This window comes from Bos javanicus, chromosome 5 (assembly GCF_032452875.1).
Source record: "Bos javanicus breed banteng chromosome 5, ARS-OSU_banteng_1.0, whole genome shotgun sequence".
Taxonomy (NCBI): domain Eukaryota; kingdom Metazoa; phylum Chordata; class Mammalia; order Artiodactyla; family Bovidae; genus Bos; species Bos javanicus.
In genome coordinates, this window is record NC_083872.1 from 88082467 (window position 1) to 88095558 (window position 13092).

The 13092-nt window shown below is 32.8% G+C and overlaps 1 protein-coding gene across 1 annotated transcript in view; it reads right to left on the reverse strand.

Moving 5' to 3' along the window:
* ETNK1 (ethanolamine kinase 1) overlaps positions 1 to 13092 on the reverse strand; it is a 54881-nt gene that overhangs the window by 14023 nt on the left and 27766 nt on the right. Inside the window, exons 4-5 of the mRNA XM_061417640.1 lie at positions 10074 to 10216; positions 1188 to 1271 (exon numbers count right to left, since the gene is read on the reverse strand). Coding sequence (XP_061273624.1) covers positions 1188 to 1271; positions 10074 to 10216 — 227 coding nt within the window. The remainder of the gene's footprint in view (positions 1 to 1187; positions 1272 to 10073; positions 10217 to 13092) is intronic.

Consider the following 13092-nt stretch of genomic DNA (forward strand, 5'->3'; position numbering starts at 1 on the left):
ACTACACCTTCCAATTCTGATATTTTCTATTTCTTCTGCATTCTTTGCTTTAATTAATTCCTCTACACATCTGATCTCATGATGTGCAGTTTGAAAAATACTAATTTAGTTCCTAGTATTTTACCTAGCATTCAAGTTGATCCTAAGTTGATCCAAACTTTCTTCTCTGGTCTTATGACACTCTATTCTCCTTCATGGATTTTATATCCTACAGGAATAGGTGTATTCACCTTGAAGATTTCTTCCTTCTTCTTGCAGTGCCCTCCTTTCTATTTGCATATCCAAATTCTACCTTTCTCAATTTTTTTTCTACACAAAATCATATTAAGATCACTGAAGCTTCGTATCCTCACCAGTTAAGCATATTCATGGTGATAACTCTTTTTATGCACAGCTACTCTCCCTTCCTATAGATAAAGAAATAAATTCTTGAGCTTTTTAGTTAGATGACATTTGAAAAGCCCAGGTATACAATGGAAAGTCAAAGTCACTCAGCTATGTCCAACTGTTTAGGGCCCCATGGACTGTAGCCTGCCAGGCTCCTCTGACCATGGAATTCTCCACTAGGGCTTCCCTGGTGGTTCAGCTGGTAAAGAATCCGCCTGCAATGCAGGAGACCTGTGTTTGATCCCTAGGTTGGGAAGATCCCCTGGAGAAGGGAACGGCTACCCACTCCAGTATTCTGGCCTGGAGAATTCCATGGACTGTATAGTCCACGGACTTGCAAAGAGTTGGACACAACTGAGTGACTTTCACTCACACACAATGGAAACAGCAAAGGCCTTTAAATGATAAAAAAAAAAAAAAAAAGTTGGCTTCAAATCTTAGTTCTCTGCATTTTACCGTGACCTTGGTGAATTACTTTTACTTTACTCATTTGTAAATTGAGAACATGGATTGTGTATAGAAAAAATTAGATGGGATTTATAAAGCAACTATGTCAATTCTTAAAAAAAAAGTTAAAAGCCACAATCATTATTTTTCTCTTATTTTCCTTAAGAAATTAAGGAAGAGGTCATCATCTCTTTTCTCTAATAATAAAGAAAAACCAAAATGGTCATGAAGAACATAAAAAGTGTTGCCCCTACCCCCAAGTTGATCTTCTGTAAAGAAAAAATTCTAAAAGCATCCTTTCAAAGTTATATATGCTACCCTGCTAGAGGAACACATTCTCTGCTGGATTTTACCTGCAAATTCATTGAAATGATTTCCAATATCATATGCCAGGTAGTTGTATCCAGAATATTCATAATCAATGAACTGTACATCACCTATGTGAGACACAAAAACAAAGACATAAGAAATCACATATAGGATAAGAAAATCCCTATGCTCTTTATAATTAAATAGCTTCCAATATTCTGTCTCATTGTACGTGCTTGGTTACATGCACTTCTGAGACAATACAGGGTAAGGCTGTGAATTTTATGGCAATGAGCTTTACAAAATTCAAATTACATACATATGTCAACAGCTTCTTTGCGGACATCAATGTCCACTATACTAAATAAAAGTCAAAAACTACAGTCATTCTCCACATTCAAACAAAAGCAAATATGTATTTAACCACATGGGGGCATCAGTTACTTAAAAATTCAAGTTTAGTTAGAAATGAAAACCACCTTTGGAAACAATAATTTATGCAATCTTCTAAAAAAATTAATATATATTCCAACAGTGAGTTTACCGATGGAAAAAATACATAGACTTTCAAAGGTTTGAATTCTGCGAGTCCTGCACTTAAGCTATAACACTTGCTGATTAACAGAATCTCTTTAAGGTAAGATAGTTGCTATCAAACTCTTAAATATTCTTGAAATGCTACATAATTAAGGTTTCCAATAGCTTACTTGAGCAGCATTAAGGTGGTCATTTTATCATTTAAAGGAACAGAGGTAAGCTATTTTTTCTTTTTGAGAAATTTTTATATAAACTAAAAAAATTCCTATTCTAAATTAGTGCTTTATATAGATATATATGCAAATTTTATTATAATTCTTCAGACTATCCTGTTCCATTCACCCAAGGGACAAATTCCTGCTTAGGAAGCTTCATCTGTGAATACTGAGCATTAGTTAGAAGATTTGGCTCAACAGAGATATAGGTCCTATTTTTTAAAAGACAGATGAGGAAAAGAGAGGGAGGGAGGGAGAGAGAAAGAGAAACATTAAGAAAAAAACATCAAAATGGGTCACTGTCTACACCAGGAGATCACAAACTCAAAAGGCTCAACAGTTAAAATGGATACATGAACACAGATGTAAGGCTGTAAGAATAGTTTCTAAGCTGCTGATATTGAGAAAATACAGAGCATATGTCTAGTTACACTATCTTTTAAAACATCAAGCTGAGGTAATAAACTTCTGTTTTAAACACACTGGCTTTTCCCAGATGAAAGAGCCTTTTAACTATCATGTGTTGCTATAAATTTATATGTTTAATCTTGGACTGTATGTTGATCATATTCCAACTCAGAAAAAGAGTATTATACGACCAAAAAAATGTAATAGCAAGTGGAGTATTTTACACAAAAGCTAAAAAAAATTAATATAATTGCATTTAATATATAATTCAAAACTTTCATAATAGTCATCTAGAGTAAAAAAGTGAGATCATCAAAGTATAAAAGTCCAGTTACCAAAATCTATATGCATATTGACAAAATAAGGTTTCTAAGAGCTGGTGACTACATAAACCATTGCAACTCAACCAATTTATATTCTTGGAAAAACAAAAACTATCCCGCAGAAAGTCTTAAAGTTAACCAAAGCACTTCACTAACCTGCAGAACAGAAGGACAGAACAAGCTTTAACCAAATCACTTCACCAATAAGTTGCAAAATGAAAGGTCAGAATATATTTTAAAATTTTCTTCTAGGTACCCTTGGGAATGACAGGGTAAAGACCACCATGATGACAAAATACTTTGCAGCCATGATAAAAATTTCATTTTCAAAAGTTATTTAACGGCCAGGAGAATTACAAATGTTATATGACAAAAGATACAAAATAGTAAACACAGTGATCCAAATTATTAAAATATGCCTGAAGAGAGAAGGAAAAAAAAAGAAACATAATACATAGGGGGAAAAAGATGGTGGAAATAAACCAAAACATTTTTATTGGTTTCATTTCAGATGGTAGACAAGTGACCTTTTTTCCTTAATTCTTTACAATAAACATTATTTTAAGGAGAAAAAAAATGATAGTTTAAAAAGATTAGGATGAAAGAGACTAAACATAATGATTTGGGAAATACCTATCTACCCACCCAGACTTCAAAATATGAGGATTCCAGAGGATTTACCAAGTTGTCTTACTGAGTCAACCAAACAATTTTAATAAACAATTTTTCAAATTACAGCTGTTGATTGTTTTAGCTCTTTAAATATAAATTCTTGTAGAGCTCATACAAACTGTTACATGCCAATAAAAATACACAGCCCAGTCCTGAAGCTTACTTTAGCCACATAAACAAAAGCTTCAATTTCAATTTTCAAAATCATATTTAGAATTTGGCAAATATAAATAAAACAGCAGGTAAAACATGCCTGCTTATAGAGTATACACAATTTAAATAAAGCATAGATCATTTTAACAAAAGTTAAAATCTGTTTCAGTATGAAAATTTTAGCAATGACTTTTTGTAGTAGCATTAATTCATTAAAACTAGCCTTTATTTTTAAATGCTATGTTGAGTTTATAAATAATGAAATTTTAAAAATAAGAAAATGAAGCTAACAAGATACAGATGAGGCTGTTACCAGGCTCCGTGCATGTGAACAAGTGATGCGATAAACCTCCAGTCAGTGCGTTTAAGAAGCACGGGTGCGCCGCCACATGGCAGCAACAATGGCATACCTAATCTGTAGCAGATGAAGAAAATTTGGCAAACTCACATTTTACAAGACACAAAGCTTAAAAGGAAAAAAAAATTTTTTTTAATCTGCATTAACTATCTTTTCAAACTACTGCAAACAAAGTGGAACTCAACCTTAAATTTAATCTTCTGCAACAAAGTACAATTAAAGAGGCCTGCTTTCCTTATTTTGGGTGCCAGAAAAATCAAATTACTGGAAAATGCTTTCCTACAAGAAAAAAAAAAATATCCTGAACTTTTTTCCTCTACAAATTTAACTTCTGAATTCTAAAATTTCCAATTTAGAGAAACATCCACATCACTATTAAAAACTAACAGCTCATATGGCATGACTATCTTGTTTTCTCAAAAGCTACTTTTTCTTTTATTACTGTTTCTTTATCTTCACAGTAATGAAGTCCACTCTTACTGAGTTAAATCATTTAAATCTCAGTACAGTTTAAACAATATTTAAAGTACTTTAAAACCAAAAAAAGTTAATTAACTAAGGCTATATAATTCGCATGATGCATTCATTTGGACTCCTTTACTTGTTGTTAAGGAAGAAAGGATTAAAAGCAAAATAACCAATATGAGAACCTGAAAATGGTTCCAATTCACCCTACTTGCTCTACAGAGTTATGTAAGACAGGAAGAGAAGAGAGAAAAAGTAACCACAATTACACTTAAGTTGGCAAAATGTTTTCTCTCTTAGGCAGAAAAAGGAAGTATTCAATTCTGGGAAAGTTTCCTTTCATCTCTTTCTCTGGAGTCCAGTGACTTTACCCTGGACATGTACACCTTCACCACAGCACTCATCGTTGTGAATGTAAACATCCGTTTTCTTATCTGACTCCTCCATCGTTTCCTGGAGGGGCAGTAGGAGGGGCAGCAGGTCCCTTCCACCTTTCTTCATGCAATCCACAGAGCAAACCCTAGCACACAGGAAGTAGTCAAATGCTAGTGAAATAGTAATAAATGGAAGTTTTGCAGAGAATGCTCAGACACAGTGATAACACATGTTTAAATGGGAGCAGGGGAGATAAGTATGAAACACTAAGGAACAAAGTATGGCATTTCTGACATTCTTATTCAAGTATATGGTTGAACATACAGTGGAAGTGAATGTATGAGTACAGAAAAAATTCTAAACTAGTAACTATTTTAGGTAGCTCTTCCTTAATAGTTCAAGTTTTTACAGTCCATTTAAGTGTTTTATTATGTGATTTAGGGATATTTTATTTTATGCTAAATAGTGATTTAGACTACAAGGTAAAACAAAGTTAAGACTATCCTTCATAATAATTCTACCCTGGAAAATATACTCTAACAAATACGATAACAAATTTTAATTTAAAAATAAAACTAACCAAAAAAAACTCTTGTTAAAAATCAATAAAGTAACAACGGTGCTCTTTCATGAATAATAATAAAGTGAGTAAGATTTAGAGTCAATCAAAAGACTACGAATGGTGACTCACCCATTTTCTAATTATATTGTTTAAAACTCTGAAGAAAAACCTAGCTTACTCTGTAATTGCCCAAAAAAGCTTTGTTTCCTTAGTTATACATTAGCTTCCTGCATTTGCTGACAGAAAAAAATAATCAGTGGCAGCCATTTAAAGTTACATATTAGGTCTTAAGCTTTTTATGAAGTTTTTATCAATGGGGGGCTTCCCTGGTGGTTCAGCTAGTAAAGAATCCACCTGCAATGCAGGAGACCTGTGTTTGATCCCTGGGTTGGGAAGATCCCCTGGATAAAGGAAAGGCTACCCACTCCAGTATTCTTGCCTGAAGAATTTCATGGCAAAGAATTTCATGTCCCAAAGAGTCAGACACGACTTCATGTTCATGAAGAATTTCATGTCCCAAAGAGTCAGACACGACTGAGCAAAATTCACTTTATGAATTGGGGAAAAGAAGAAACAAAACAGCCACCAGTAAACATTCTGACAGAGGATCAAGACATGAGACGACAAACTCAAAAGCTTTAGCGATTACTTCTAACTGTCAGCAGCTAAAGGATTAGTTGAAATTAAAATACGAGATTTGAAGTCAGTTAATAAGCAATATTGAAATTTGTTCCACTCAGTATAAATTCTTTTTAATTAATTGCTGATTAACTTAAAAGAAGACTGATAAGTCTTATCATACAGTTCTGGAGCAAGAGTCACTGCTTTTGGTTTTATCATTATATAGCAAATTCCATCATCATATCATCAAGTATACTTTTCTTACCTTTTTAAGATGTCATTTCACTGAAGCCAAGGAATGGGACGCTGTCTTACCAACCACCTAATTCCTGGCACTGACTAACATTTCAAAAATCTTGACAACTACCATCAACTTCAGAAAGGAAGCTTACTCTTCTCCCATATTCCTGAGTCCTGTCAACTGACATGATGAAAACAAGTAGAGGCAGGATTTCTTCTGTGATGCCTACCAGTTCCTGTAACATTCACAGGTGAAAATGCCTACAAACTGCAGAGTGCTCACAGTCTGTCTGTGTTTGTGTGCGTATGAATAAGTATAGCACACATACATATATACATTTTTAACTTTAAATTAATCACTCAAATTATAGTTAAGATAAAATCTGTAAATTGCACTTAAAGACAATCTGAATTGTCATCTCATACTACTAAGCCATAAATCCTTCTGGCTTACAGTTACCATTTTTACTTTTTCAGAATCAGATACACTTTGTATAATACATCTCCTATGAACATAATACAGGGGTTGGCAAACAATGTGTTCTCGAGCCAAATTCAACCCAGTGCCTAACAATATATGGCTGTGTTTGTGCCACAACACAGAGCTTAATAGTAGAAACAGAGACTTTAATATGGGATGAAAAGTCTAAAGTATGTACTACATAGCTCCTTACAGAAAGCTCCTTACAGTTTGCCAACTCTTATCACAGTATAATAGCTGCAACTGAGAGCTGTTAAGTACCTAGCCTGGTGCAATATGTGTTATATGCCTCATCTAAAATCTTGTCAGGAACCATCTGGAGTAGCTATTAACTCTAGTCTCAAACAGAGCAAATCAAAGTTCTAGACTATCAACAGTATAAGCAGCACTTCCTAGAGTCTTAAGCCCATCCATAAAAATTTTTGTTCAGATGGTCTTGGATGGAGCCCAGATACCTACATTTTCCCCAAGTACCCTAAGTGATTCTGGTGCAGACAGTAAAGGATTAAATATAAACACTTAATGAAGAGATAAAAACAACTTCTTTAATACCACCTACTTCCATATGTGATTGAGCAGGGATCTGCACACAAGAGTGTTTGGTTCCAAAATCTATATTCCTTTTGACTTCTCTTTAAAGTTACTTAAGAGTCTGATTACTCTTTTAAGAGTAATATATCTCCTGATAAGAGTTACTTAAGAGATTTTTAATCTAGTTATACTATATATAAATCTAAGTTATTATAGCTGAAAAGTACATGCAGAGACCAAGATGATCCAATATACATTCATGAAGTTTAAAATTTGTACTTTCAAGAAATTAAGGGTCTGAAATACACTATATCTTATTACTTTATATATATCAATAGGTGGGTACAAAATGGTGAAGCCCTGAGCTCAAATCACATGAACGACTTAACAAGTGATAACAAATCAAACACATTTGTGAACATAATATGTAATTTAATCATTTATTCTATGTAGAAACCATTTTAATTCTGAAAGACTTAAAACTTGGGATTTCAGATGCTACAAAGCAGTAAGTTAAAGAACTCTGCAGTGTATGTTTCTAATTTCAATGAACCTCCTGAGAGTACCATTATAAGTACTAATGCTATGCTACAGCTCAAATACATATATTCTTTGCTTATTAAATTCACTAAATTTATATAATTTACCTTTTTTAAAAGTATGAGGCAAGTTACTTCTCCTTATAACTAAAGACAATATGTCATAACCACATTACTTCAAAACCATTAGCTCCTAATTCAAAACAAGTAAGATAATAGCAGGATAAGATAATAAAAAATAAAAACAAGCTTCTTGCCACATTTTCATGAGTTTCAGATTTTACCTGAACAACATTCCAAACATGTTTTCTTAATGCTTATGTATCAACTAATCACATAGAAATTGATTTTTTTAATGGCTGCCGCAAAGTCCAAAGTAGCCTTCCTAATGAATAGTATAAAACCATTGGTAAGAAGAAAAAAAAAAAACATTGTAAGAAAATATAACATAATATTTTCATAACTAACACACAAACATAACCACAAAGACAAGAAGAAACAAATAGTACATAATAGACTCCTATGACGAAGGGCAAACTCTAAAACTGTATCAACATATTTACACTTGTTAAACTGTGAGTTTTATTCTTCAATGTCAGGAAGAAAAATTAGACACAAAAGTATGATTTAGGTAACTCCTGGTAAAACAAAGAATGACAAGAAGTTTGAACTTTTAAAGCCAGGATGAAGCATAAATATTTTATTTGAAAATAGGAGAACTTTTCATATCACTAATCAGCAGTTCAGATAGCCAACTAGTTAAATAAAAAAGCAAAAATTCATGTTTTATACCTAAAACATAGTAATCTGATTTTTTTGGTCCCTTTTATTTTAGATATAAATTACGTTTGTTTGGTGAAATGAATATGCAAAAGAAACTTATAAAATAAAAATGTAAAAAGTTAAAATTATATTCCAAAGGAAATAACAGATTCTCTTAATTAACTTGCAGTTAAAAATAAAGCTGAGTGTCCACTTCAAATGTAAGATGAAGGCCCTTACTTGAAATTCCATTATATAATATAATGTGTTATTAGGTCTTGCACTGAACTTAAAAGATAATACATCACTTTAATGAATAACTAATATTCTTGTTTCACAAATGGCATTGAGATTTGGTTACTATTATACAATGTAGTACATATATACTGTAACAACTATAGGTAATAAATGGATAACAATAAATTAAAGGACACTGTCAAGTACTTAACATTGTGGATACACTGGAAGTTTTTAAAAAAATTATTCCACAGACTTCAAGACATTCAAAATAGAGATGTTAGCTCAAAACTTTTTTAGACTCTCTAATCTAGATTAAAATATCAAATATAAAAGGGACTTAAGCATGTTTTTGAAAATATGTGCTTCAGTTTACCATTCTTGACAGTGTTCTTTGTTTTTCAAGTTGAAGTCAGTTATAAATATTACAAGCTTTTGCATTAGAACAGTCTCAACTTATAATTTGATAAGAATGGTCATAAATAATAATTTGACATAATATGACCACTTAATCAGAATTCTTTGGCTTCAGTATCTTCAAAAAGCACACTTGTAATTCAAAATAATCTTCCAACTGTAATATTTATCTTCAAAACTGGTTTCCTACAAAATGCAATAGCTTCAAAGTTTCAGACAGACTTTTTGAATTAACACTAATCTTTCAACCAAAATTGTGTCTTTTAACACAAAATTGTGTCTTGAAGGGCATCTACCATTTTAGCAACCAAACCTCAAACCACTTTATCCAATAATATTATACAATCATGTGTTTCTTAAATATGAAAACATTAGAGAATTTGAATACAACAAGATAAAAACAATCCCCAAAAACATTTCACCAAAAAGTATCTCTGTCCTCCTCAAAAAATGTTAAGACAATTTACTAAAGTGTCTTGATTATTACTTCAGTAGATAAAATTTCAGCAACTACAAAATAAAATTTCCTCCATCTGTGGCTTATTTCCTTAGCATCAAAATATCTAACAAGTCAGTAAAATAAACAGGTAATAGGAAACCTGGATACATTTGTGTTTAATACTCTGTCCCCCCCCAACACTCAGAATATTTCTATATTTATAAAACAGTGCAATGTCAAGTTGGTTTTTCAATAACCCTCATTACAAGCAGGTGCATTTTCAAACCACGAATTATCAAATATTTACAATTAAATTTATAAACAGTCATGTCATCATTTTTCACTTAAAACTCTAACAGAAACCAAAAACTATTTCTAATAAACCAATTCTAAGAAACATATTTTATACAACTATGCAGAATATTCCTAATATAGCACAGTTACCATGACTTTGTAACCAAAAGAAAACACTTCAGTCTTCATACATGTTTTTAACCCTTACATTTGAATTATATTGATTGATACAAAGATCAAAGGACTGTTATAAACACAAAGAAAAAAAAAACTTTACTTACTGCTAAAGTCAGATACCTACCTTGTTTCTCATTGTAGATTATATTCTTACACAACAGGTCATTATGGCAAAGCACAACAGGTGAGCCCAGGTTGGAAAGAATCTTCTTCATCCAAGTCATTTCTTCCTGAAGAATCTGAGAGCTTGGGATATCACTTAAGAACCTTTCAGTTAAAAAAAAAAAAAAAAGTTACATCTTGTTTATATTAATGACAACATGTTTTTTTAAGTTTCCCTAAGGAATAAAACCTTTTTTTTTCTTTTTGGTCATATATAACTTGAATTTTTTCCTTTCAGTTTTAAGATATAACTGACACACACAGCATTATACAAGGTGTACAAAATTAAATTTGACTTACATACATAATGAAATGATTACTACAATAAGGTTAGTTAAGTATCCATCATCTCATACAGATATAAAATAAAAAGAAATATTTTTCTCTTAAGGAACTCATGTTCTTAACAACTTTCATATATAACAATGTAACAATATAACAAAAGTTGTTATAACAATATAACAACTTTCATATATAACACAGCAATGTTACTTTACCATGTTGTATATTACATCCCTAGTGCTTATTTCAGAGAAGGCAATGGCACCCCACTCTAGTACTCTTGCCTGGAAAATCCCATGGATGGAGGAGCCTGGTGGGCTGCAGTCCATGCGGTCGCTAGAGTCGGACACGACTGAGCAACTTCACTTTCACTTTCCACTTTCACGCACTGGAGAAGGAAATGGCAACCCACTCCAGTGTTCTTGCCTGGAGAATCCCAGGGACAGGGGAGCCTGGTGGGCTGCCGTCTATGGGGTCACACAGAGTCGGACACAACTGAAGCGACTTAGCAGCAGCAGTGCTTATTTATTTCATATCTGGAAGTTTGAAATTTTTGCCTACTTTCATCCAATTCCCCCTTCCCCACATCCCACCTTTGGTAATCACAGATCTGATCTCTTTTTGTCTGAGTTAGTTTGTTTGTTTTTGAAATATAAATGACCTACAATATTGTTACTTCCTGGTGTACAACATAGTAATTCGGTATTTCAATACGTAACAAAAAATCTATTTTTAATAAGTTCTTTCCATTTAAATGTAGACTTCTGAATTAAAACAGGCCAATTATTCTAAGATTAGAATAAAGAAAATCCATGATAAACAACTTTAGTATGAATAAAAAGCAACTGAACAAGACACCTTAAATGCACAGCATAAAAGTAAAAAGTGTATCAGTACAAAACAGGGCGAGGGAAGAATATACATGTCTAACAGCTGACATTTACTAACACTATTCTTCTCAATGTTTTATATTTATCTCCATTTTATAGATGGGAGAAACCAAGACACATAGTTTAATAAAAAGAAGTTTAAGTATTTAAAGTCACAAAGACAGCCTATTAAAGAACTAAAACATCTATCTCAAGCTTGGAAGGGTGAATGTAGAATAAATTAGTTAAAGTCACATTTGAAAGTCAACAGATATATTTGGGCTTCCAGGTGGCTCAGCAGTAAAGAATCCACCTGCAGTGCAAGAGCTGCAGGAGACTTGGGAAGATCTCCTGGAGGAAGAAATGGTAACCCACTCCAGTATTCTTGCCTGGAGAATCCCATGGATAGAGAAGGCTACAGTCTACGGGGTCGCAGAGAGAGACATGACTGAAGTGACTTTGCACACATGCATGCAGATATTATCTATTACGGACAAATCAACTCATTATTATGATAATCATCAATCATATAAACATTATGATACTATCATATGATAACGATATCATAGAATATTCATCTTTACAGAGAATTGCCTCAGTAGTTAGACTGGAAGGATGAGAGTTAGTTTGACAAGAAGGATTGGTGATTATGGCTTTTTATTCTGTACTCTTTTCTGTACTATTTATTGTGCCATATTTGTAATAATAAAAATACAATGGAACAAAAATAGTGTGCTGCTATTAATTCCTCAATAGCACCATCAGGCTTACAAAACTGCTGTTCCTCCTCTTCTTCCCTAAAACTTCAAGACAAGTTCTCTTCATTCTTTCTCTATACAGTCTCTCAGATTACCCCTTTCATTTTACAATACAATAAACAGTCTGTATCACAGTTTACTTTAATGAATCTGCCTATTCACTGTTCTCCCAACTGCTGCATTCTCTTCTACACATAGCTTCCAACAGAGATCCGTATATGCGCTTTTTAAAATGGTGTAATTATTCAAGAATTTATTTTAAAAGTACCGAGTTGAATGGAAAAATAGGACTCAAAGGATTATTAACATAATCACAATCATGTACAGACAAAAAGGAATGAAAGGAAATATGAAAAATATTTTTAATATTAACTATTTTTAATACTTTAGTTGTGTATTTTCTACTGGGGCAAGGATCTTTTGTTATCTACCATAGGGCATCTCCAGATTTATCACTAACCTCAAGAATTTAAAGTAACCTCTGAATAATAATTTTTAAAATAGCAGCTAACATTTATTTAGCACTTAAATGTACAAGCACTGTTCTAAGATATGTGTATATACTGACTCAATCCTCACAAAATCCCTAAAACACAAAATCCCTTGTTATTTCCATTTTACAGAAAAGGAAACAGGTACTTTGTCCAGGGTTACACAGCAGAACTGAGATTTGATCCCAGGTAGTCTGGCTCCAGAGCCTTGTACTCTTAATCCATACAATATCATACTGCCTCTCAACACTGAACCACTGCCAGCTTCATTATTTTAAAGTGATTTTTTTCCTGAAACCTTTCAATAAAATTGTTATTTTGAAGGTGGATTCTTTTTGTTTTTATGTGATCACTGTCTGAGTATCCAGCACCATGGACACACTTTCAGAGGTCTGTCTACCCCAGTTTACAGGGTATCATATCCCTGTCCTTTCAGAGTCTGACAAACTGTGCGAAAACAAAGCACACACACAGTGAGTCAAACTAATCTTTCGAAATAATCAACTTTAATTTTTTCCTAATGAATTATAAAAAATAAAACAAGAAAAAAAAATCCACAGGTCCTGCTTACCTCTGTCATT